We start from the raw sequence: 27,048 nt of genomic DNA on the forward strand, positions 1-27,048 counted from the left end.
GCTGTCTTAGCCAAATGCATCTTCCTGGTGTTTAGTCATTCCCTCTTTCATGCATTTCTCTCCCTCTGTGATCTCTTTGCCATGGAAATGGGCAAAGGCCTGGATTTCCCTATTTATGCCAAATTTTTCATTTCCAGAATCCTGCCCATGGGAGGTGCTGGCTCCTGCGGAGGCTGGTGGGGGATAAGTGACCGAAGGAGGCATTGAAGGGTGCCCCAGGAGGTAGGGCAGGGGCCCAGCGCCTTGCGGGGGGGGGGGGGGGGGGGGGGGGGGGGGGGGGGGCGACACATGGCAGGTGTGAACGCACACAAGCACAGACAGGCTCACAGGAGGGATTTCGTGTATTTACCTTGTTCTTGCCCTCTTCAGCTTGTGGTTGCTGCTGAAGGCAGGCCAGGTGGCCCTGGAGAGCCACAGAGTGTCTCCAGTGTCCCCTGCCCCACGCCCATCTGTGTCCCCGAAGCCCCAGGGGGGACCTGAAGCGATGCTCACACCTGCAGTCCCACGGGGAAAGAGGGCCACCAAGTTTTACTACAAACACAGTGTGGTGGCTGTGGCCAGCACCTGCCCTGGGTCCGTTTATGATATTCTTGTGAGGAAAAATGCTGTATTTTCAGTTCCCACCTTTTTCACTGTGCGGTTCCTCCTCTTTCTGGCTCCCTCTTCCTGGTGGACTCCTGCGGATAATTAAATGTTTGCTGCCTGTTGCAGCTCATGGGCTAATTCTTACAGAGGCCACAAGCAGAATATTTTTTTTCATTTCTACAGGATTTTTCCCACCAGCTCCTCAGGGGTTTTCGCCAGTGTTGATGAATTTAGTACTCTGTTGAAATGATGACTGGTTTAGAAGATCCCTGTTATCAGAAGAGCAAAACAAAACGACAGGCTGATGCTGGAAGGGCAGGCGAGCATCCCTTCATCCCGGTCCGGGCGGTTTGGGGCCGGAGAGGCGCCTGCTCCCCACAAAACACTTTGCTGGACGGGGTTGCACAGTGGGGGGGACGCCTGCCCCGTTTTGCGTTCCCAGTATGGCCCAGTGTCAGGGGGTGCTGGTGGGGGGCAGCAGAGCCCGGTGGGGAGCGGGACAGCCGGAGCCCCCCCGTCGAGCTCCTGCTGACACGAGTCCCGGGGCGAGCGGCGCCGGGGCCGTGCGTGGGCTACTGGCACCATCTAGTGGGGCTTCTGCCAGGGACTCCCCGCGCTGCAGCCACCCCAATTTCTGTGCCCTGTTCCCTGGGACAGCACAACAGCCCCGGCCCCCCCGGCCTGCGCTGCCTGCTGCCCCACCCATGGGTTTTCGCCCCCAGCTCTTTGCCCCCGGTATGTGGGTTTTCTACGCTGGGCTTTGGCTGGTTGGGTTTGTGCCCCCCCCGTAGTGCCAGATGGCATATTTTGGGGTACAGAGGCTGCCTGCAAAGCTGGGCTCCCCCAGGGTCAGCAGCCGTTGGGACCAGTAATCCCAACGAGGGGGTCCAAAGGGTCAGCATGGGCACTCTTTCCCTTTCCTTTTTCTTTTTTTTAAACAATTTAACACACAGCCCTCAGGAGTGGGGCAGTGCTGGGTCACAGCAGCATCCCAGGCCTGACCTGCTGGGGGGATTGGGAGCCTGGACACCCCTTGGGTTCTCCATCCAGGGGAGCTGCCCTTCAGGTCACCCCATGGCAGCAAGGGAAGGCTCTGTCAGCACCAAGAAAGGCCTGAGACTGATTCATTTGTTTGTTTATTAGGCCAGAAGGAGAGTTGGGGGAGGCTTAGCTCTGCCCCTTGCCAGGGGCGTGTGCCCAGGGGCTTTCTGGTCTGTGAAGGGGGCCAGCATTAGCCCTGGTTTCCACAGCCCCCATGTGCATGGGGGAAAGGGCTGAATCAGAGCTGGCACCAGCCACAAAACCAGGGCCCCTTCCCTGCTCCCCTCAGGCCTGCAGCTGCCAAGTGCCACCCAAGGGACCAAGGCTTACGGCATGACTTGAGATGAATTCAGCAGTGGTCGTAGGGGAGGGAATAAAAAACCCAACAAACTAAAAATCCTGACCTTTTATTTCCCAGTGTCCAAACTCCTTACAACAGCATGTTAGTGAAATAAAGTTCTCTCTTCCCTTTCTCAAAAAAAGAGACATGGCAAATAGAGTAAGTTCTCTCCTCCATTTCCCAAAAAAAAGACATGGCAATTTTTTTCTTTTTAGAGCTGAATTGTGCTGGATGGTAATGACTGTTGAAAGACAGCCAAAGCCTAACACTTCAGGCTTAGGATTTTTCTCTCCTGGAGGTATTAAGCAGCTCTCGCCCCAGGAAGCAGCTTTTCTGGCTGCTGCAGACTGTGCTGGCCTTGCACCTTCCTCCAAAGCTGCCGGCGCCACGCAGTCCTGAGGAGCTGGGAGCAAAGCAGCCGGGGTGCAGGAGGGTGCCAGGCTGGCCCTGGCACACACCGGGCACCCCCAGCACAGCATCGGCATGGCGGCGAGGGCTCCACGTGCAGCCCGTGCTAGCAGGGATTACAGAAGTCTTTTTTCCATTGTAATTTTAACTTGTCTGCCTACGCCAAGCACCAGAATTAGCCTGTCCCACAAAGCGATGGGAAGAGCAAACGGTCCTGGCTGCTCCCGCTACGCAGGCAGTGATGCGGGCAGCGAGCCAGCACCAGCCCTGCTGCAGGAGACACTTTCAAATGGCAGTTCAGGACCCTTCACCTTGGGTGACTCAGAATTTATGGGCTGGTTGGCATGCTAGATTTGCAAAGGACACCAGGGTCTCACACTGGAGAACAGGGAGCCCTCGGCTTTGCAGGGAGCAGCAGGGCCTGGCAGGGGAAGGCAGGTAGAAAAAGGGCAGGTGACATTTCTTCCAGGAGTTTTGCTTTGTTTCAAAAAAATCCACTTAAAACCCCTAAAACTAAAATACACGGCTCAACCAGATTAATGCTTTTCCAAGGGGAGATGTATGGCGGAGCAGCCCCAGCCTGCATCCTTATCACCTGCTCAGCTCAGAGGAGGGCTGAGCCTCGCAGTTTTAGTTGCCATTTCAAGAGAGGAGCATCGGCCAGAAAAGGCAGCTTTCCCCCCACCTCCCCGGGCAAGCACAGCTGAACAGCCAAAGCCCCCTTCTTGTGCAGTGTCTTTTCAAGGGCTTTTGTATTTAGTAACGTCCAGAGCAGCAGTAAGCCAGTCCCATTATAATTATGTGCTGGCATAAAAATATTGGCCACATGTTAAAACTTGAAGTAGGTCAGGCAGCCATCTGGTCTTGCTGACAGACCTCCATGACCATAGTTAAAGATTCTCATTTTAGAAACTTTACAGCTTGGATAAAATCTGAAAGACCAACCATAAATGGATGTTTCAGCCACTGCTCTAACTCCAGGGGTTAGAAAAACCACAGCCTGGCATTTATTGGATTCTGTTTTAAAAATAGCTAAAGCTTTGTCTACTTCTACAGATTAAAAAAAAAAAAAATCTTAATTCCCCACATGTGATAGTCTCAGCCTCCCACCCAAGAAAGCACCAGTGGTGGGGGCAGCCAAGGAGCCCCCTGCCTCCACCCCGTATGGCAGCAAGGACTATCACACCCCTCTGTGGGCAGCTCTGCATGCTTATTCTTAAATGAGAGAGAATTACTGTACCTTTATGTTACATTTCAGTCAAAAACCCCCAACCCTATGTTTTGCCAATTATCAGGCCTAGCATAAAGGACACAGCCAGCATAAAGATGAACCAATAACCAAATTGTGTTTGATACAAAAGGGTCAGTACATGGGTGAGCGCTGGGGGTACAGTCAGTCAGATTATACATAATTGACATTAATCCCACTGACCCCAACGACGACACCGCACGACCAACAATGGGGGGAATAAATGGTGACATGCAGTCTCCCATAGAAGGGACAGGAGACAACTGAGTCAACAAACCAAATACATGAGACCAAGGAAGCCACATACTGAATCTCTACACAGCCCGTGTTTACAAAGGCCAGACCTGGCTGGAGCCCAGTCCCAGGGAGGTGGGAGGTCCCTCCCCAACAGGAACCTCTGCAAAGTGCATCCACTGCCCCTTCCTGCAAGTGGTCCCAGCTTTTATCCCTAAGTGGGACACCTGACCCTTGTTTACCGGGGCTCCTTTACCCAATGGCTCTCCCTGCCAGGCCGGCCGCACCCTGGAGGGAAGCCTAAAGGCAAACTCACCCCCCTTTGTGAAGGGCTGGGGGAATCACCCATATGTCAACCTTAATTTGGGGTTTGGGGTTGAAACCCCAGCATTTCACCCTAACACTGCAGCTGCACCCACCAAACTCAAGCACAGAGCAGTGTAGCTGAATGTTCACCTGCAAAGAGCCACCCCCCTCACCAAGCCCCCACACCTCACCGGGGAGCAGAGCAGCTCTCACCCAGCCCCATGGTAAGGCAAGGCCTGCAGAGCTCAGAGCAATGGCAAGGACCAGGATTTAGGGGCAGTTTTTGGGCTCAGAGAGCTGTGCCTGCACCAACACCCCTGCGGCTTGTCCAGGAGAGTACGTGCTCAGCCTAGGGCTATAGGCAGCTCCTTGTTCTGCCAGGAAGCCTATGACAGGGCCACTGGGTAAAACATGAGGTAAAAAAAGAAAACAGTTATTGCACTGGCTAGTTCAGGTGGACAGACACATTTGAGCCTGCAGAGGGGCAAATGAGAGACCTTTACCTGTACCCTTGCTGTGCCCCTTGTAGATAACACATGTAACACTGCACAAGGGACACTGCTGCCATCAGCTCCACTGCTGAGGCTGAAGCTCCCTCTCAAACTGTCATTAAAGAACATAAAGTCATCGTGCAATCCATAAACCCAACCCTTTCCTTTTTAGGGCTACCTGAAGACTTTTTCAGCCCAGTATTGTACATGTACTGTGGGGAAAAGGGAATTTTGTTCTGTGACAGAAGTGGTCTTCCCTCTAAAACCACATTTCCTCAGACCTTGTTTCTACTCCCCAAGACAGACTGAAGCTTCTCCACATCAGCAGAGTGCTGAGGTGCCTCCTGTGCCCCGACAGCAGCACTGCCCCACAGCAGCTCTGGCAGACTCAAATTCATCACATCAAATAACCTGGAAGCCTTCCATCAGGTGAATGAAATAGAGGCTGACCCTTTTTTCCAAACAGTTCACATTTATTGATAACGATAAAAAAATCTTTTAAAGACTATCTGTATTTTATTACCAAGAATGAGGTATTATGTATACAAAACATTTACAGAATTTGATATGCAGTTCATGAGTACAGACAGGAAAGTGCAGAAGGACACTGATAACAGGAAAAAAGCCAACAGAAGAGTTATTGGCTGAGAGAAAGAAGAAAAGCAATAAAATCACACAAAGAAAGACCAGGATATGGGAAATTAATTAGACTGCAGTAATCAAGTCATATTGCCACAGCACTTTGCTTAGAGGAGGATTAGCTATTGTTTTTCTGGAATTTTATCTCCCCAGCTGTTTGTGCTGTCATGTGCTTTGAGCTTAAAAGATGTGTTAAGATTAACAGCAGGAAAAACCCGAAGTGCCACTTTTGAGCCAGCTCAAGTGAAAAACAAAATATAGATCTTCAGACTTGAAAAGTGACTGCAACTCAAAAAGGTCTACAAAGCCAGACACCTCTGGACAGATGTGGAGTGTTGAATGAAGCAGTTTCTTTACAGTTGTCAGCAAAATCGCCATCTGAGAGAGAGAGAGAGAGAGAGAAAGAAAGAAAGAAAGAAAGAAAGGGGACCATCTTCAACCCTTACAGCCTGGTAAATGGACAGAGGCATTTGCAAAGAGCCATGAGTGTCATTCAGTTCACCTCAGGCCCTCCTGCTGCACTAGCTCCCCTGCTCCTGGCAGTACTGGCTGCTGCATGTCGAGAATCAAAGCCCCTCTTCAGCAAGCAGGGTTCCTCCCAGGCTGACAGCTCCTAGGAGCACCCCGGCACACGGCTGCTGTGCAGACGCTGGGCACGGAGCTGCTCGACACCAAAGCAGTGGCCTGTCTCACACAACAGCACACTTCAGCAGCCTAAGTGACAGTCTAACCTCCATCTTTGATCTTTAAGTCCAAAAAAGACAAAACTAACCAGTTTGGTTCAGTTTAAGGAGACTGGCCTCTCAGCACCTCTAAACCTGTTACTAAACCACTTTTTGCCAGCTGCCTGCCACACTCCACAGCCACAACTGGTCTGCAGGAGGTGCTCTTAGTCAGAGGTTAGCATAACCTGCTTCTCAGAAGCTTTGCAGTCATAAAAAGAGATTCATACCGAGTTCAGAACCAACTTTCCTCAGGCAGGGCATCCAGTATCTTAAAGAAAGAGCAAGACCTCCACAAGCTCCTCTACCACTTACCCACAACAGTGCTGCCTCCCCAGGACTTATTAGAGCCTGTCCAGCTTCCTCTAGGGACTGCAGCCAGCACAGCAGCTCCCTTCTGCCTGGATAGATAGTTTAGCTCTAAGAGGGTGAGGAAGATCAGGCAGAGTCTAACTACACAAATCCTGCTGTATTTCAGACTGAAATCTTCTCTGCTCCACTGCCAGCTATGGTCTGTAGTTGCCTGTTGAGAGCCCTTTGCTCAGCACTTCAGTCTTTTGTGCCTTTTGCTGTGCATGGGACAGACGGCTTGAAGTGGAAAAATACCTGAACAGACTTTGCCAAAAAGAGTTCAAGTAGGATTGCTTGGGCCTGGGTAGAAGAGGGACAAAATCCAAAATGGCAGTTTACCACTGGCAGTAGCAATAATGAAAATGGTCAAGCAGGCACTGCTTAGAGCATCTTCTACCATATCACTGAGAGTGAAGATCCCTGTGCTCCCTGCCTACATTAAAGCTTCTGCTGCTCAGAACTAAAGCTCTCTATTTCTGACATGCTCAGGGAAGGATAGGAGGCAAGAGGGACTGAGAAGTGCACAGGAAGGATGTAAGCCATACCTCCTCTAGACTAATTTAAGAAGCAAGCTTAAGCTCTGCATAAATTCCTGGTAAGAACAGAGTCTCAGTAAAATCAATTCACGTGGAGTGTACTAAGGAAGCAGAGTGAAGCTCCAGCACAGAGATGGGAACAAATCCTCAGACCGATTGTGGATCAGCCCAGCATGACAGTGAGGGAGAGCCTGCTCTCTGCCTCTCTCTCCGGAGTGCTCCAACCGCAAATCCAAGGAAAGAATTAATTGCTTTAACCCACCAAGACCCAGAGCTCAAATTCCCCAAAAATGTGCTCATACAAAAGGTATTAGTGTTTACAGCCTGGCCACAGCTCTGTGGGTAAGCCTTGAAAAAAACGGACTCACAAAGTCAAGTATCCAGCAACTGCTTTTCTTTGTCTCGGACATCACTGAGTGGCAATGGGAGAACAGTTTGCAGCACTGGAAGATTGCAGGGGATTTCTTAAGATGGCAAGGAATGTCCTGACAGGAGACTTGCAGTTGATCTCTAATGCACTACGGAGCATTTTTGGTAGGGTTTTTCTCTTTTTTTTTTTTTCTTTTTTAACATTTACACAGTTAAAAAAAGTTATTCTTAACTGATGCACTGGTTATTTTTCCTTTCAGTGAGAGCCCTTGTGTTCAGAGTTAGGATTTGTGCAAGCACACTTGCAAAAATATTTATGGCTGAGTTAGGAAAAAGGGTTAAAGTTAAGAGACAAGCTGTTGGATCTAACAAGGACCAAAACCACTAAGTTTAAAATTCAAACAGCTACTTTACTATCTATAAAAGGCTTTTGTGGGGTGGGTTTTTTTTGCGTAATTGCCAGTTGAATATGCTGTATTGCAGTCAGCTGCCACAGGCGAGGGTCCAGCCATCTCATCCATTTGCTTTTCATCTGTTGTGGCACTACCTGGAAATCATGGAGCTGGAATGGGACTGGCTAGAAGAGGTGGTGGCAGCACTGAGCTGGGAGAATCCACTGTGGCTTGATTCAAGGCTGGTCATAGATCCCCTGCAATAAAAAACAGAGTTGTTTTAAGCTTCAGAGCATATAAAGATTTTGATTTCTGCTTTGTATCTATTTTATTTGTTGGCACACTGAATAAAAAGCAGGTAATGGTTTTGGTGCAGATACTCAAAAGCTTTTCTGCCTCACCACATAAGGTAACGGGGATACCAAGCACCTTGCAAAAAACAGATGCTGTTCAAAGAGACTGAGAATTAGTTTCAGCCAAGGCTATCAACTGGCAAGCAGCTGAATTCACTCAGTTCCATTCTGAGTTCCACCCATCTCTACATGACAACCTGCCAAGCCCAACAACTTACACAATGCTTTCAAAGCAAAGCGACCAGTGATGATTACAATGAGATAATTAATCCCTTTTATACATTAGCTGCCCACAGTGACAGTACTGGTTGAATTTTTTTATTTGGCTTTTTGTTTTTTGAGGCCTAAGAAAACATAAGTCCTCACAATTTATTTGTATTTAAGTGAACTTGACACTGACTTGACCACTTAAGTATCAGAAAGGTTTGACACCAGCTGCCCTTCATGAACCTTGGCCAGACATACCTGAAATCTTCAGATCCTATTACTTCTGTATAGTACATCACTTTACACTTGTGAGAGGAAACCTGTAGAGATGCTAAGACATCATCCACACGAGGCAGGTTGGTTGTAGCACAGGCAGGCATGCTGTGAAATTTCCACTGGAGAATATAGAATCCAGGCCACCTGGTCACGTGTGATCCCTGGAAGCAGCCACAGCAAAAATTAAAAATTAACCTTGTTAATACAGAGGTTTGTAGGCTTGAAATTTCTTTTCTAAGCTTAGAAAAGCTGCCTACATGCCCATAAGATTTTTTCCCCAATGCCAATATTTCAGTTCCTCAGCCAGTGCTGGTCAACTCTCCCCGCTCAGCATGCTTATAAAAGTTATGACAGAACACCAGCAGATCCTCCTGCTTTTTGACAGTGTCAAGGGGTTAGGATTTAAATATACTAAAAGGACAAAGTTCTTGTTTAAAACAATATCAATTTTTTCCATTTATTTTCATTAACAGCTGTCCTTTGAGACTGAAAAGAGCAGTCAAGGCTCCTGCCCCACAGAAAGAGAAAACGCAGTTCAAGAGGTCACTACCCATATTTCCAGTTTAACATTTCCAATTAGATGACTTCAGGAGCTCCTTTTTCAAAGGCTGTCCAACGCTTATTTCAAGTCAAAAGGAATAGCAGCAGCAGAAGGTGACTGTAAATATGCTGTGTGTAGTATCAAACTTGGTAAATTAAAGGATAGGTTGCAAATGCCATTAAAAGAACTTGAGGAACCTTGGCCATAAGGACCTCCTCAAGGTGCCTGTTAGAGGGACACACAGAAGCTCAGTCTTAATTTCCAGACTTCTCTCATTACTGAGGTAAGACACTATGATACTCTTCAAACACAGACTGTTTGCTTTAGAAAATAATGGTCAAAGTTACAGCACAAGGCATGTCTTGCTCTTTCTGGATGCACACTTCATTCTAGGTGGCTCCCCTGTATTCCTTGATGAACAATGCCAGTCACCATCGGGGACTGATGCAACGTGCCCTGCCAGCAGAGCCCATGAGCACCCTCCCCCCGTTCCCTGCAGCACACAGCTAGGAACAGAAGCTGAAATGTCGGCCCAAAACAAGCAGACAGTCCAGAGCTGAATCACCAGTCAGTCCTCAATGGGTGTGAATTAGGAGATTTGGAGCTAGCCTCCATCTGCTCCCACACGAGGACTAAGCAGCCTTACCTGCACACTCTCCCCTTCCTTGCAGATAAGGGGAGACTCCACCATACTGTAATCACGCCCCAACTGCCAGACTTTGTCTATCAACTGGACGTTGTTCCCACCAGGAGATGTAATACTGTGAGCTCCCAGAGAGTCCTTTTTAGGAGGCTGTGGGGCTCTTTTAGAATGAAAGATGTTAAAGACAATGTCGCCCTTGCACACGTCAAAATCCCACGTGATCACAGATGAGGCATCCACAATCTGTATGAGAACCTGAGACAGAAAAGTCATATTAGAACATTAGCAATTTGCTCAGTAAAGAAGCTCCTACCAGAAGAGACACAAAGAACAGAGCTTTTCTGTTGCTGGGCTTGGTTTGACTATTGAAAAGGTGTTGTAGATAAAGACACTCCATCAGGAAAGAATTTATGTTTTAAACACATGACTTTCAGAAGCTCTCAAGTAGCTTCTGAGAATATTGTTTGTCTTTGCTTAGAAAGTGGTTTTGAATAGAAAGAAAACCAGCAATATTTTCTAAATACCAACAAGGTGATACTAGGAATGGTCACAAACTTCAGCTACTAAAGCATCATTATGCAGCAGAACTACAGAACAAGGTGAAAGCATGGCAACTAAATAATTCAAGTTCTAAACCATTTTCAGACTGAGACACACAGAGTCCAGAGCAGAGGGCTGAGATGAAAGAAAAGAAGGGTAGGCTGCAACTGTACCTCATGGGGAGCTCCTTTGAAGACACTTGCAGACTGGTAGATTGTTTCAGTCCAAAGCTTTATGTCTTCATTTTCCAACTCTTCTGCTGTTCGGTAAAGGGACTTGGGAACCAGCCCACCTTCTGGTACTTCACACTAAAAGCACAAACAGCCATTAAAAAGGACCCCATCTACATCCACACCCTGTCATGCTTTCTGCCTGCTAGCTTCAGAAACAAAAACATTCAGCAACTACCCAAAAGAATGAGATATGAACACTGTTTGGAAGTAATTTTATAGCTTGTATATCATACACACATACATTTATTTTACAATGACCTGGTTTATGTGAGTTTGCAGAATTACATGCCAGAGGAATAGATCTTGTATCTACACAGCAGCCACCACCACAGAAGATGACCGTGCAAATGCTATAGCTATCACTCATAATGCCCTATACTGAAGAAAGATGTGAGCCACGTAAGAATCCTGAGGAAAGTGGCAATAGTGAGTCAGTCTAAAAAACATATAGCCCCCCAGAGACCTAAAAGAACTGGGGTAGCTAAATTTAAGGACAAAGAATGGTGGGGAGATAGAGTAAGTTTCCAAACAGGTAAAAGGATCTTGCAGTCAGGAAGGTAACAGTTTTGAAGTTACAATTGTCTTGACATCTCAGTACTGGAACCGATTACACAACTTCTCTAAGCAATCTCCTTTTTTAAAAAAGCCTGTAGTAATGAAGTTAGACAACTAACTGATCAGGAATATGCTCCATGGAAGTGTTTGGGGCAGCAGAAGTGTTTGATAACTGAATTAAAACAGAGACTTTGAAAGAATCTTTGAGAAGTCATTTTTGTTCAAATATCCAGAAGTAAAGAAGAGAAAGAGATTCTATCATAGTCTTGTGACCAGCAGGAAGTACTCTAGCAATTTGCTTTCTGGTAACATTCACTTTTGCTTACTTAAGCAGCAGATTTTTCCAGCTTCTCAAGCTCCAAATTAGATAGCACAGACTCTCTCTACTGAAAGCTGCAGCAAAAAGCAGCCCACTGAAGATAAACACATGCTCTACTCTGACACGTTTAACAGTACTTTATTATAATTTCGAGCTGTGTTTGAACAGACCTAGATGAATTTAAGAATGGTACAGAAATTAATCTAGAAAGTGTACAGCGGTTTAAAGAGCAAGCCTGAAATTATATTTTAACACAGCTGAGTTCAGAAAAAAAAAAATCATCTAAGTGTTACTGTGATGGAGGCTCCAGAAAATGCCTGAATCGCACTCCCACACCTCAGTCACACCAGTGAGCCTGTGTTGTCAAAAACATTACAGAGAAAACAAACCTTACAGTATCACTGAGATGTGAAAATGACAGATTCAATCCACACCCATAGCCTAGGCAGGAAACAGCTATTAAGGCACATAAGGGACTGAGAAATACAGTATCTTGCAGTAAAACATTTTTTTTTGTTTGTTGTGGGCCGATGCACACATTGCACTAGGAGACCTGCCTGTTTAAGCCCTGCTAGCAGACATGCCACACATTTCCTCAGGCTCCTGTGGTATCAGATGGTTCTTTTAGGTGACAGGCCTCTGACCACCTGATGGTGACAGCTCCTGCTCAGTGCTGTGCTAACACATCTGCTTGAACCTGACAGGTAACAGACACTACAGCTTTTAACCGTGCTTGGCTCTTTTGAGAAGTTATTCGATATTCATTGTAGAGAAGCACTGTGCTTCTCTTTTTAAAGTGGATCCAGAAGAAAACACTAAGCCTGCAAACCTACATCATAGTCCCTGCCTCCAAACTACATTAGGAATCCTTCTGTGCTTCTAGGCTTCTTTGTTTAGAGGAGGGGAGGGGAAAAATAAAAACCCCACAAGTTGCTATATGCACTAGTTCGTATTCATACCATGCACTCTCCACCAAGAAAATCAGGGATAATTTCTTTATCGATGTAATCCAGCAGTCCCCCGGGGCCCTGGTAGTCATTTCCAGCATAAATAAGGAATTTCTTTCTAGTGTTGTCATCAATAAATGGACTAACCTACAAACAAAAGAAAAACAGAAGAGATCAGGCTCCCACATTTTTCTCAAGTCAATTTTGAAGGCATCAGTTTGATCGCATTAAGTGTTACCATCCTTCTTATGCAAAGTTCACACTACGAAGAACTAAATTAACCAACTATATAAGCAAGTTCTTAGGCAGTGTTTTTTAATCCATTCCACAAATCCTATAAAAGAGATGTTACCAAATGGTAACATTTCCTGCTTATAAAGTCCGAGTTCTACAGTGTTTTTACAAACTACAAGTGTGCATCAGTGTGCTGAGGAATACTTTGAATTACAAACATACCAGTGTCCAAAGAACTGGGAATACTCGAGGTGCTCTCAGGATAAGAAGACGACCCAAAGTCTCAGGGTAATTAGCTTCAACCACCTCAATGATCCTTAGCAATGCTTTGACACCAGGTCTCCATAAATGACGCATGTTCAAGCCTTCCAGATCTACTAAACAGGTCCATGAGCTGAATTTGAGAAAGATAAAAATGAAAAGAAGAATCTCAATAGCATCAAAATTCTCCTTTCTTATGCAAGAGTCCAATGTACTGCAATGTGTGGACCCCACTGCATGTTTCAGTTTCTTCTGTTTTACACGACCTGTAGACACTGGAGTTTAAGGTCCTTAGAATAGAAATGTCTTAAGAGTATGCCAAGCACAGCTACAGAGGTCATGCAACAATCACTTTGCACATCACACGTATGCCCCGCTCCCTGCAGCATGCCAACTCCATGTGAAGCTTAACATGAAGCCAAAAGAGATCCTGTCAACAGCCAGCCCAAACGTTAAACCATTGTTTTTACTGGGAAATCAAGTGGCCACGCTGCTGCTATGTAAAGCAGTTTAGAATTTATGGTGCAGATTTCCTAACACTGTACAGCAACAGTGCCATTACATGTCAAAGATAATTCTGTTGTCAAGTCTCAGGGAGGGAAGCTTTTTCTATATGAACAGGTATGTTCTTAATACTAAATACTGAGCTTCAGCATATGCTTTAGTTACTTTCCAAGTTCAGGTCTCGCCCTGGGCATGAATTCAAGATTTACAGCTGTGCTGCACCAGCTAGCATCCATTAAATTATGCATAAGGCTTCTATGAAACAGCAAACACTTCTTTGTTTCACTTCAAATGTTTAATATGTAGTGCTTCAGGATTACTTCTACAAACGAAAATCCAGCGGGCAGCACAACTCCACAATTACACACATGGATCTGACCTCTCACTGACAGCTAGGACAGCAAGTTCTTTAACAGGGAAAAGATAAGCAGACATACCATGCAACCCCAGACCTTTACAGATTAAGGAAAGGAGTCAGAAACTGAAAAGAGTCCAAGAAACACTGTTTCGTTTCAGGGCCAGTACTGCATTCATTCCACACTCTTAAATCCATTTTGCAGTTAACACTTTCATAAGTGACCCCTACAAAGACTTAAAGATGGGATGGCAAATCATTTCTGACAACTTCACATGAAGTCATGCCAGTACTTGGAAAACTAGACCCCAGGTTTCACAGGAGCCTCATGACCTCACCTTGGATCAAGAGTTAAGTAACTGCATATAATGAATGAAGAATGCACACAAGAACTGAGTGTAATGAGCCTTGGTATGGACTATAGGTGAACAACTAATATGAAGATAATAACCTTTCCAGTAGTTTCAGGTATCCATGATATTATCATGGCCTGATTTTTTTGGCAGCCTGTACCAATGTCTGCCTATAAAATCCCTCAGAAACAAAAAGGGGAGTTAGGCTGCATTTCTTTGCAGACATTCAGCAGTAGAAGCATAAGATGCCCCACGCAGGACCATTATGAACATGACACCAGGACTGCTGGAGCAGATGGTGTGTTTCCCTCAGGCTTGACCATGCAGATGCACGCCGGTGGTAACAGGGGAGGCTCTCTGTTAACTGCCTCTGTGCCTGTGTCTGCATGCACGACACTGCCTGCCCTTTGCTTGTTCCATTTAATAAACTTTGCTCAGCCACATCACACTGCCTGATGTTCCCCCACACACACCGTGAAACCAGATAAATCCCAAAGAGCAAGTCTGCTAGTTGTATTCTACCTTATTGGCCTGCCAAATACTTTTGTATTCTCCTCGCATCGCCTCAGCCCTTCTTCATTTATTGAAAGAACCTGCACAAGAAAACATGTTGTTTAGAGAAGACAGTCTTAAACTGAGTAGATGAGATAAAGAAAAAAATGTTTAAATCCAAAGACTAATTAAAGCTACAAGCTCAAACCAGCATAATTTTTTTTCAAAAGAATGAACTAAAAATCACTGCAAGATCAACCAGTGGGGTAAATGTTGAAAAATAAACATGCCTTTCCATAAAAGCAGTAAAATGTAAACAAAATCCTCAGGAAGACTCATGCCCAGGAGTGATACAGACAAGAAGTCTCCCTACACTTCTGCTCCTTAAGTATTGATTTCCTATTTACTCAGAAATTAAAGCTCTTTAAGTCAAAGAAAGTAATCTTGAAACAGAACTAGGACAAACACATGCAATTTAGTATGTGGCTGGAAATGCCACTGGAATAGAAAAAGTAAAATCCAATCCCTGCTTCTAGTGGTTGCTATGGCCATGACTGTCATTACCAGGAGTCAAAAAAATTATTGCATTTCTGCCAGTTTTCTGCTTGGAAACTGAGCAAATCACAAAGCACAGTCTAAGCCATGCCTTTAGAGAAGGCAAAATTACAGGCAAGTACTTTTTCTTTTAAAATAAATTATTCTTATTCTTGGAATATGGGCTTGACAATATCTGAGCATGGCATTTTGTCTTCTGTACAAATGCAGAGACTTGAAGCACTGTACAAACTGCAGAAGAATCTGTGAAAATGCTAACCAATAACCACAGGGGCTGCCAAGAACTACGCCTTTCCGCCATCAGTTTGCAGTTGGAAAGAATGCAGAAGATCAGCTACCAGGAGCTTTCAGATGTATTCAAACCAAAAACAGACGGCCAGAGAGTACATCAAAATATCCAGAGTGATGAATGTTCTGGCAGAGGAGGAAATATCTAAATGAAAATATCACATTGTTAGCAACTTGTTGGCTCCAAAAATACTTACGTATCGAAGCAAGGCCTCTTCCCCAAGAGCTCGCACTAAGCCTTTGGTATCCATCTGTCCCAATCTCAGCACATACAGTGGGCGACCATCTGAATAACAAGAACAAATATATCAACATAACCCTTAGTTTTACAGCAATAAATAATTTGAGTGAGCTAGTTTTATGCTAAAAATTCAAATGGAAACAAGTCATAGGCACTTCAAACTTTGTTGTACAGCTGGAAGAGGGAGAACCTGGAGCAGATGTCAATATAAAAACTTTACCCTGTTACACCAAAGGATCACCTGTAAATGAATTACAAAAGTTTAATGGACATCTTGATGCAAAAATAGCTCCCCTATCTGCAAGGAAAGTTCAAAGGATTTCAAGCACATCAGTACACAAGACACAGGACTATGATTAGCTTCCAGGACAGCTAAGATACAGGAAAAGCTTCAGTCCATTAGCGTACCCAAGAGCTGCAGTGAAGGCTGTCAGCCTTCTATCACATGTGATGCAATACTGCTCTGGATAGCTTACAGCAACCTTTCTGGAAAAGTAGTTACAGCGAGTTCTGGGAATTAATGAAACAAAGTGTTAACCCAGAGACTTGCTTTCTGCAGTATTTGCTGAAGTCACACCTTTCAGCTATGTCATTACATATTATGCGGAACTGGCACAGAGCCTCACTTATGCAGGTTAAGCCTGGTGAGAACAGACTTGGTTCCAGAGATCAGCTTCAGATGGACCCTCTGCATTCAAAGCCCTGCCTTCTCATGGTCATCTTGCTGCAGACTTGGGCATCCTGATACTGCCCAGGATACAAAGGCATTAGGCTTAACAACTGCATTGGCTAAATCTGACAACCAAACCTTGCATTTCTGGCGCTTCATAATAGGAGCTAGTTGTCAGAAACAACTTCCATCCTCCTCCTAGAGCTGTGATGCATTTTTTAAGCTTTGTTCCATCTATTCTAGTACACAAACTGATTATTTAATCACCAACTTATAAAACTGAATATGCTAGGACACAAAAATTAAAAAAAAGAAAAAGAGCTTTCTACATGAAGATCTCCCTGAAGCCCTATTGTCTGTTTAGCATCACTTCCCTCCAACAACTGCAAAGAGAGGTATCAAATTATCACTAAATCCTTTGGGACACAAGGAAAGAAACTGTCAAGATATGCTATTAAATAAAACCCCACTAACCAAAACTGCAGAGTCAAGGCAAGTTATTTATTTGGCAAAGACACTACCCCCATGAAAAAAACATAGTATTTTGTATTTTATGAGGTGGTCTAAAATAAAAAGTTATTTTAACATCAGCACACACTTATGGAATGTACTGTTTAGCTTTTGAAACCCTAAACAAAAAGTGCCAGTGCTATTAAGTTTCATAGCAGGTCTCCCTCCCTCACAGATGCACACATAACCAAAACCCAACTAATAGCTTACTAACCCTGGTCCACCCGAACAACACGTGAAGGGCAGTCTCTACTGACAGTGCCGTATTATCACAGCATATTTTATATTCCATTAGAGCTTTGTAATTAAAAAACCCATTTGATTGAAGCATTCCTGTCAAAATAAAAGCTACTCAGATGTATAGAAAACTCTGCTAATTACAAGCCAAAACAACAACTTTTATTTTTTTGCACTAATAGCTCATTCTAGACAACAAGCTTCATCACTGCTGCCTTTGCTTTAGCGCTAAAAGCTACACAGAATTCAGCTAGCTTAAGTTTGGCACATATAGCATACGTAGGAGGAAAAGAGCAATAGTAGAAAAGAGGGTTTAAAAAAAGGAACTTACCACTGTAAAATTTTAAATTATAGAGAATTGCTCAGTTTTGAAATTCTGTTTCCATTACTGACAAGCCCATGCTTTACTTGTGGGCATGCTGCAAAAGAGATCAAAGGAACTGGAGGCGAAGGGAGGGGGGCATGAAGTTCACCACAAGGAGAACTTTTCAGAAAAACATTAAAACACTCTTTGATGCATTCTGTACCTTTCTACTCACTGTCAGGACTCAGTTATGTGCTATTGACAGAGGAAGTCTTTGCAAAGTAAGGACAAGGAACTGACAGAAAGGGAGAACTTATTCACAGGTCTTTTTCCCTACAATCTTTACAAGCATACTCTCATTTTTCATTTTCTCAGTTTGAGGTCTGTCAAACCCAAAGCAGCAGGGGAGAGACATTCAAGCTCTTCAGCTTTACAGTGATTAAACTTCTGCTGTGTCCTCCCTGTCTCCCGGCCACTACTGCTGACAGCATCCTGTCCTGTTTCATATGCTTCTTGTAACAGGAAAAGCTAGCAGAAACAATGGTGCCTAGTGGGGAAAAGACTAAATCAGAACACAGCTCCCAGTAAGAGATCATTTCCTTATCTGAAGAGCCCAGCTTGCCTCAAGCAACAAATTCCAAAACGTTTCATTTCTACATGTGTATTAGCAACAAGATCAGTGAACGATAAAGCAAGCAGAGGGATAGGGGTGTGAGGCACGGTCATCCATGTTTTAAAGATCTGGCCGTGGCTTACCATATAAAGGGAATTCAGCCAAAGCCTCTTCCTGTCTTAAATAAACCTGCTCTCTCTGATGTTTTTGCAACATCCCACTTCTCATCATTAAGCTGATTGTAATGCCATATAAGTATTAATTTATGCCATCAGCAGACTTATACAACATCAAAAATAACTTGATTAGAAAGATATACTTATTTACAAACATCTGTAATCACTGAGAGTACTCAGCATTTGCATAACACCGTTCTTAGCATCTCAGAGTACTACAGAAGTGCAATTAACTTTTTTTTAAGCTACCAGCAAAGCAGAGCTCTCTAAAGAGTTAAATGTATTGGTATTAGAAAGATTAGGACCTAGGAGTCTGCCTCCACCAACTAAGGAGCTGGCAACATCAACTGAAATGCATTTAGTACGTAACAGCTGAGAAGTTCCGACTATCCTTCCAGTCACCTCTGGTTAACAGAGAGACTGCTATCACCTTTAATTCAGAACATAAACAGGCTGCTCAATATGCACCCCACAGTACATACCTTTGTCATGGTGATGCCAGCCTCCTGCATAGTAATCTTGGAGTACTTGAGGAGGGTTCCAGGTGTCTAGAATATAGTCTACCTGGTGCTGCTTACGCCACGTCAGCGACTGGCAAAGGATCTCTCTTGCTTTATCAATGTTGAAGTCCCGCGCACGCAGGAATCTTAAAATGTGCTCATCCTTTGGGATCTATTAAAAATACAACCCCAATTTTGTATTCAAGGTTTGAAACAAGAACAAAAAAACAAACAACAGAAGCTGAAAAATGTGCAGCCCTGCACCGATGCAGGAGGATGGTAACTAACAGCAGAAGTTACTCAAGCAAATCAGTCTGTTTGCAACAAAAACATGAGCCCTGTCAGGTACTGCAGCTACCTACATAACAGATACAAAAGTTTCATTAACTCTAATGTAATCATTTACACCTGTCTGACCATACTAAGTCAGTCCAATATAAATGAATCTAGGGACGAAACACAGACCATATGTCATTGTTAAGTAAAAGGAGTTGAGACATCCATGCAAATCACACACCACTGGAAATCCCCCAGCCTTGCTATCAGTGATTTAACTGCCCACACTGCTTCCCTTTCAGTACTGCACTTAGGGACATAGATTTGAGAATATGCCTGGCCAAAACAAACGTAAAAATAAGGTTACTGTAGAACCAGGCAGACTTACAAAACTGATGTTACTCCCCCCTGTGCTGGTTTACTGACACTGAGAGGCAGTCATGCTAAGCATTTAAGCACCTCAGCAGGCAAAGTCAGCTGGACAGCCACAATGAACTACTACTACTGCCACTGTATAGACTTAATTTAGGTTTTGATCATGAAGGGCCACTTAACAGGAACACCCACAGGAGGTGTGGCAAGATGTTTCATCAGGCCCACCTTGTACCTCACACGTTCTGAGACAGCACCACAAGAGATCAACAGGAACTTACTTTGCCTTTGTGCGTCTCCTGGAGCCACTGTCTCAGCCGAATGAGGCAGCTTTCCTGCATTGGTGTCAAGTCACCCAGATACCGCTTGATGTAGTCTGCATCTAGCTTGTCTGAAAGGAGATGGACATGTGATTAGAGTGGTCTTGAACTGACCTAGTCAAAGTAGCAAGTGATCTTACATGCTGATATCTGAAGCAGAGAAGCAGGTGCTGCGAGTCTGTGCTGTCAGAATTGAAAGAAGTTTCTTTGAATCAATGAAGAGATGAGCAAGGCAACATACACAATCATCCTAATGGTAAACCAAGAAGATTAATTCTCCTTCTGCAACTAAAAAAAGGAGTAAAACCAAATATTCCTCGAAGCATTTTGCCAGTATATTCACACTTGTCCATTCATGGCACCAGAAGGTTTGCTTCTCCTGGAAATACTAAAGAGAAGCTTTGATCTATATCTCCCAGTGCAAGAACTTTGCCAGATTCCCTTATTAACTGGGGAAGGAAGATACAACAAAACCACGGAAGCTTCAGTCCTTTCCTCTCCATTATTCCTATAGTGATACCCATCCCTGCATTTCAGAGCAAGCAGGTGGCCATTCAATTTTTCCACTCGTATCTGATATTCATTTACTAGAAAGATCATCCTGTAACAGCTATCCCACACGTTACTGCTTTGCTAGCCTGCACTTTAACATTGTACGTTACCAAAAAAAGAACCAATGTGAAGGTTTTCAACTGCCTGTGAGAAGCATCACAGTGCTGTGAGCCTCTACAGTACAAAGAATCCCACTAAAACAAGTCAGACCAGCATACCATCAGGTGTTCCTGCTGTGGGCTCCGAGGGGCTGCTTGAGGTGTTGAGGATCTCCTTATTGTTCAAGCCCTCCTTTGTGGCAGAGTCTGGTATATTAATAGCGGGTGAAACTGGTCGTCTTGTGTGGGATGTACTGCTCTCCGATTTACATGCAACAGGAGGAGTCCAACGAGGAACAAAAGTTATTCCTTCTTCTTCCAGCTGCTTCAAGTAGTATTCTATTATTTCTTTTCCCTTCAAAAACGAAAATTTACTTCAGCTATTAAAAACACTCATTTAGACACAGAAAGGATTGTGTTGAAAACCCATTAAGTGGCCAGACCTCTCTAAAGATTCCACTTTAAAATATGAGCCTACACACACATGCTGCCCCTGGCTAAAGAGCAAACCGCCCAGCTTTTTGAGCAGAGAAGCCTGTTACTTAGCAGCAGCTACATTCCCTTTTGGTAACTTGGAGCCAGGCACCTCCTTTGACTGCAAGCTCACCTTTTTAATATTGCTGGTGTACTGCTTCATGGCAATTTTTTCCACTGTGCTTTCAAAACCAAAGAAAGATTTTATATCCAGACTTGCTGACTGTTCAAAACAGGTCCAGTCTTCATTATCAGGATGAACCTATTAGTGAAAAGGAGGTCATACAGCTTAGTTGCCCATTTAGAGGTTTGTTTTTTGTGGGGTTTTGTTTGTTTGGGGTTTTTTTTGTTTTTCCTCAGAGTATTTGAAATTACTGTTTTACAGGTTCACATACTCAAAAATATTCAAGTGGAATTTGCAGTCTTTTGCTTCATTTGCAAAACACAGCTCAGAAAAGATAACACCAAAAAAAAAGAGATGAGAAGCCTTCCTATAGTCCCATGGCTAGCACAGCACATTTTTTTCTTAACAAGAAAGGGGAGGGTGGAGAAATACTAGTGTGCCAGACAAGAGCCAAAGGACTAGCACATCTATACAACACTATCTCATTCTAGATATGGGCTGTGACTAGTGTAAAATATTCCACTGTGAACTTTCCACTGCCACAGGTTAGACTGATCAACCAAGGCCAGCTAATCTGGGGACTGCAGCAAGTAGAGCCTAAGCATTTCCAAGCACTCTAGTCTAGACATGTCTGCAACAGACATACTGCAATAGATGGTTCCCTCCTTGACCTACGATGTACCTTAGTATTTTGTAGACTGAAAACTATTTTACTCTGTTCTCCTGTGATAATGCTACAGAAAAAATTCTTCAGTTGACAGCTGAATAAGCTGTCTTACAGCACTCCCAACTTCCTTCTAAGCTTATATCTTAGTTTGCGGAGAAACAATTCTGAAACAGAGATGCTACTACTTATGGTTGGACTCAATCTTAAAGGTCTTTTCCAACCTAAATGATCCTATGATTGATGATGATGCTCTGAAGGAAAGCTGTATTCTAAACTCTCTTCAGCTAAAAGAGACTTGTCTAAGGAATTTCCAGGCTGGGCTCTGAATTTGTATTTATGCATCCCGGAAGGCTGGATTTCTGAGCATGCAACTGCTTTAACGTTCCCTTCCCCCTCAAAACATGCTAAAATTGACTGGGAACAGTATCAACACTTCAGACAGCTACAGAAAAAGAACCATTTCTCTTCATTTGCTTCATCTGCATTAAGGAATGGGGGGTACAAGAATAGCTTGTACAGCCTAAATAAGTCTAAATTGTAATAACAACATTTAAGAAACTTCCTGTCCTTTCATAAATTCAATCATAAAATAATTTTATGAATGAACTGTTAAAACCAATTTATTCTTGAATGAGAATTCTGGCTTTGCATTTACCTACTAATTGCTTGATCAAATAGGGCAAGGAGAAATTTTGTGTTTTGTACATATTTACCACATGCACTTTTCTGTATAGCATTTTCCTTCTTTAAACAGATCTTCCACAAAGAAATTGCAGGGAGAAAAGTATTTTTAAATGTTCCTTGGAAATAATTGCAGAAATAATAATTTAAAAATAATCAGATAATAGTGTCAAATGGGTTTAACATCCGGTGACCTTTTAACCATGGGTCTGTACACAACAGAAAATGTTATCACCTGCATGTAAAAAGAATGATTCAAATAAATTGGTTACGTTTGCTAGCTTTGATTTGACCTTTAACATTGATCTGAAGTTTTACTGCTATACATGTGTGCTGTATGAGCCTATGAGTATTGGCTAAGCCACCCAGAAAAACGCATGACCAGAGCATAGCAGTAAGCACACCACTAGACTCCTCTGTATCAGAAAACGTCTGCACCGAAGACCAAGAACGATGGAAGGAATTAGGTTAAAACACAGCGGACTCGAACATTTGTCTGAGCTGAGCAGAAGGCAAATAAGCTATGCTGAACTTTCCTTTAACAGTTCTGTCAGGGTATCATCAGCCTCACCAAGTTCCACACTGCTACTACAGACCGCAGATTTGCCCAAACAGAGCTGTCAAATACAGCAAATTATGTTGTGTTCTGCTCTCCGAGAAGATGCTCAAGCAAGAGGGTGCCAAACTTGTTTCAGTTCTTCAAGCAAGTGTGTTACATTTAACACTAACAACAATTATCACTCATGGTGGTGTGTTGGTTATTTTTTCTTGCAAGGCAAAAGTCAAGGAACAACCCAACTTCTGTTTATGAGTCCTGAAATCTAAACACTGACTTAGCTCCATCTGTGGCACCACCAAGAGCCTGTTACTCACTGTGTAACAGCAGTGTTCGTTAATAATGACTCTATTAGAGAAGGTTTCATTGTAGGCTTCTATATGCAAAGTCCTTTCTCGTCTGTTCAAAGAATTCTTCTGGACAAAGTAGACATAATCCACTCCTGCAATCTGAGGAAGATGACACAGATTCCATTAAGGTATATTATTTGTGTGAAAGTATATCCAAAAGTATAAACCAAGCACTTTAAACTTAATCACCTTTTTCAATAGCCGTGGTGCATCTATATCCAGCTTACAGCGCCGTTCAATCACATGGATAGCTCCATCCTCACTCTTATATTCGTTTACAGTGTCACTGGCTACAAACATTGGGATCAGAGGACATGTAGGAAACCTTCTTTCATATGCCTATAAAGATGGAAGAGAAGAAAAGAGTCATCACAAACTTCTGAGGGTGTACATAGGGTTCCTTTGTTGACATCACCAGCATTTGGAGGCACAATGCCCTTCATACTTTTCACAGAAGGGATTGAGCCTTTCTGGAGCCCACATCATAGCTGAAAGTCACAGTGCATTCCAAACAAGCCATTTATTAATACGTTCCTAACATAGCCCTTTCCAGGTAAAACAATTTTTAAAACACACATAATACTTCATTTCTCCCCTCCCTGAAAAAATGGAATTGTTCATTATGTACAGTAACAGTCCTCTTGTCAGAGTAACAGGAAAATAAGACCCTCTAGTTCTAAAATACAAGACGACAAAACAATTGTGTTGGATTAAAAAAACCCCTCATGCTAATTATCGGTGTTTCACCAAGCTGTCTAGAGGTTTTTCCATACAGCTCCCAAAGGTCTAATAAAAATATTTCAAACCTATTTCTTAAGCTAATAGGGGTCTCAAGCTCCCTGTGCACAGAGCATTCATAATGATTTCACTGCACAGTTTATCAGCTTACAGTTTTGCCCAACAACATACAGTTTAGTCTTTCCAATACAGTGAGGCCATTTCATACTCCTGAAATTTTAAACTTTTTGCAATAATGGAGAGCAAGCAATAGCTTTGAATCTGGTTAAAGACTACAGTCATGTAAATAAGGTCATCTCAAAGAGTTAACACACACAGAGAAGATGGTAGCAAATCAGACACACTCAGAAAAGGTAGTTGAGAATCTGGGATCAGTAAAACGGGTAAGAGAAAAATGGCAGTTATTCCCCATTAGTAAACTTGCTGAATTTTTGTTTTAGAACCACTGTGGCTCGAGAATACAATACAACTGTTCTTTTTTTTCCTTTTCTTTCATAGTCACAAGTGTACCTCCACTTCTTTTTGGCTTTTTTTCCCTCAAGAGGTAGCAGTAAAGTAACTAATTCTTCAGCCTTCTACCCCCATTCTGAATTCTTTAATTTTTGCTATTGTCAGAACCTAGTTGGCTTTGGTGAAAAGGCAGGATTTGCAAGGTGTCCCAGTGCAGAAGTAAACTTCAGTAACACAAAAAGTAAATCTGAGAGCAGAACATGAAACAATTTAAGAGCTAAAATATCCACTTTGTCCTCTCACATGTTTTTAACTGCTCTGAACATAAAGGGGTTGGAGCACCAACAGGAGAGGGTGTGGAAGAAAATAAGCAGCAGCTGCAGAAAGTATGCAATGGTGGCACAGGAAGAGAAAGGTCTCTTAATTCTCCCTTTGTAAGAATTAAAATACTTAGTTTGTTACCCATGTTCAAACATAGCTTGAATGCAGTGTTAGTCTGGTGTCAGTGGTGCAATGCACTAAAACAGTGTCAGCTTTTCTCCTCCTAGTGCATATTTTTAAGCCGCTTTTGCAGCATGATTGTCCCGAGTTCATAAAGCTCCTCTGTAACATACTAGAAGTACAACCAGTGAGTGAGTACACATGCTCCATTTTTCGGACTTTTCATCTATGCACAGCTGGTTTTATTTAAATTAAGAATAGAAATAATTCCTGGGTTCAGAGATGTGTGCACAATAGAAGTGACAGCGCATTAGTGTGGTAACACAATAGCACGCAGTGGGAAAAAGCCTTTCACAGCTCCAAGAGAAAGGGAGGATGAGTCTTATTAATATGGTATAAGAAGTTTCTTATTTCTTTTCTGAGGCTCTTGTTCTGGACAGAAGGCTGTACATTCTACAGTCATTCAAGAATATGTCAGCCCTCTCCCTGAATAAGTCTCAGCATTCTTTCTAAATTAATTCCTGTTTTAACTAGATTGACTGCAGTTAAATGTGGTCCTAAGTCAGAAAATAAGGCTTCCAGAAGAAGAATAATTGAGAAATACTTCTGTTTTTCAGATTGCTTCATTTAGTACTTTTATTTAAGGACCTTATGTTACAATTATTTTACAGACAAAAGGGGAAGCAGATACTCAATATTTTTCTTACTATTTTCAAAGTCTTTTTACTTTCTAAGTCACAAAGAATTATCCCCATCTGAGTCGCCTCCTCTATGCCAAGCTTTTACAAGCCTCCTTCATTGAATATATTGATGCATTTCTCAGTCCTCAAAATGCTTCCCATTTGCCCTGTGAACATTTTCAAATTACAACATTACCTGCTCGTGTTTCTTGAACAGTGAGAAAAAAATGCCCAATAAGACTTTGTTGTTCTGAATGGTAAGACTGAATTGAATGTGTTCAATTTGGAAGAGAACAAAATAATTATCTGCCAAAAGTTGGCAAGCTCAATGCTTAGAGCAACAAAATACTTGAAGGTTTCAAAGAGATTAACAGTGACACAGTATTCTTTCTCCCTAAGGAACATGCTCACAGAGTATTGAAAACTGTTCACAGTCAATTTTATTGGGCTCTTACATTAGGCTGGTTTTATTTCTTTATGTACCATTGCCAATATGTTCTTGTAATGCATCATTTCTCAGCACAGCCTTGTTTGAAGAAAAAGTGATTATAGTAAACCATAGCCACATCAAAATATTCAATCTGATTTAAGCATAGCTGTCTCTTCTACATGTGGCAAACAGTTCTCTTCCAAGCTACAGAGTATGCTGGAAAAAGCTGCTAAAAACTATAGGACACTAAAAGATCTCACTTCACCATGGACCAAGACAACAGATGAAGAAAACCTGTAATTTGTGGTACAACACAGTAAGACACACATGAGTCAAAGCAGCACATGCATCACCAAGACTGAGGCTATTAAAAGAACATGAGAAGATTAAACATCAAACACTGCTTCTTCTTTTCTAATAATAGAACCAAATGGATTTTTCTCTGTTATTGAGGTATTCTGCACCAGAAATTTTGTCTCAAGTCCAGCTTTGCAGACAGGAAATAACTGAACTGCATTATCCAACATTCCTTTTGTAGTCTGATAAAGCAGAGTATATAATAAGATACCACACATTTTTCCTGTATTGTAGGGGTCTCTACAAATAATATCATTAGATATTACACACCTTTCTCTCAGGATTTCAATTGTACTATGTCGATACAATCACAAAAGACAATTAGTTCCTCAAAAGCAAAGCAACTGCAGTAATCCTAATGGACTCAATGCAAGAATTAAATGCTGCTGCTGTAGGACTACATGCATCTAAGGATGTTACTTAATTTTACCTTTTTTTTTTTTTGTCACATTTAAAAAATACAGCGTGTGGAGATTCTGTTATGTTCCACAAGTAAAAAGCACAGGCGTGCTCATCCTCAAAGCCTCTACAATTGGCGCTGGGCTTGACATGAAAAGTCCAAGACCTCTTAGTCAAAGAGGGACATCTATGCATAGACCTTTAAAAAAATCATTTTAAGCCTGCAATTCTGTTGTTCCTTAATAATGTACTTTTACAATTTCCCACCAGCCTCTGGAACATTTGTGTACTCTGATACATTAGAAGCTGGCATTGTGCATCAAGAAAAACACAGTATGGTGAAGCAGCTTGAACTTCAACTTTAACGGGCTCATTATATAAACCCTTAACTTTCCTAATGCATGTTAACAGTAAGAACATTGACAAGCATAATTTCAACCAAAATAGCACTGTATTAAAGCTTCTTTTCCAACTGCTTCCCTTAGCAACTCATGTTCAGAGTAGAGACAAAAT

The 27,048-nt window shown here is 42.9% G+C and overlaps 1 protein-coding gene across 3 annotated transcripts in view; it reads right to left on the bottom strand.

Annotated features, from left to right (window-relative positions):
• Positions 1-5,112: 5,112 nt before the first annotated feature.
• SEC14L1 (SEC14 like lipid binding 1) overlaps positions 5,113-27,048 on the bottom strand; it is a 43,864-nt gene continuing 21,928 nt past the window's right edge. For 2 of the 3 annotated variants that reach the window (XM_074921938.1, XM_074921939.1), the window contains exons 3-17: positions 23,230-23,379; positions 23,008-23,139; positions 20,796-20,924; positions 20,309-20,543; positions 19,500-19,609; positions 18,553-18,742; positions 15,517-15,605; positions 14,507-14,577; positions 12,734-12,905; positions 12,290-12,424; positions 10,397-10,531; positions 9,687-9,938; positions 8,482-8,660; positions 7,819-7,920; positions 5,113-5,671 (exon numbers count right to left, since the gene is read on the bottom strand). In XM_074921938.1, coding sequence (XP_074778039.1) covers positions 5,656-5,671; positions 7,819-7,920; positions 8,482-8,660; positions 9,687-9,938; positions 10,397-10,531; positions 12,290-12,424; positions 12,734-12,905; positions 14,507-14,577; positions 15,517-15,605; positions 18,553-18,742; positions 19,500-19,609; positions 20,309-20,543; positions 20,796-20,924; positions 23,008-23,139; positions 23,230-23,379 — 2,097 coding nt within the window. In that variant the 3' untranslated portion in view covers positions 5,113-5,655. Of the gene's footprint in view, positions 5,672-7,430; positions 7,921-8,481; positions 8,661-9,686; positions 9,939-10,396; positions 10,532-12,289; positions 12,425-12,733; positions 12,906-14,506; positions 14,578-15,516; positions 15,606-18,552; positions 18,743-19,499; positions 19,610-20,308; positions 20,544-20,795; positions 20,925-23,007; positions 23,140-23,229; positions 23,380-27,048 lie in introns of those variants that run through there. The other variant, XM_074921940.1, reaches the window with a different exon arrangement.

The sequence above is a fragment of the Athene noctua genome, chromosome 18, assembly GCF_965140245.1.
Source record: "Athene noctua chromosome 18, bAthNoc1.hap1.1, whole genome shotgun sequence".
In the NCBI taxonomy this organism is placed as follows: domain Eukaryota; kingdom Metazoa; phylum Chordata; class Aves; order Strigiformes; family Strigidae; genus Athene; species Athene noctua.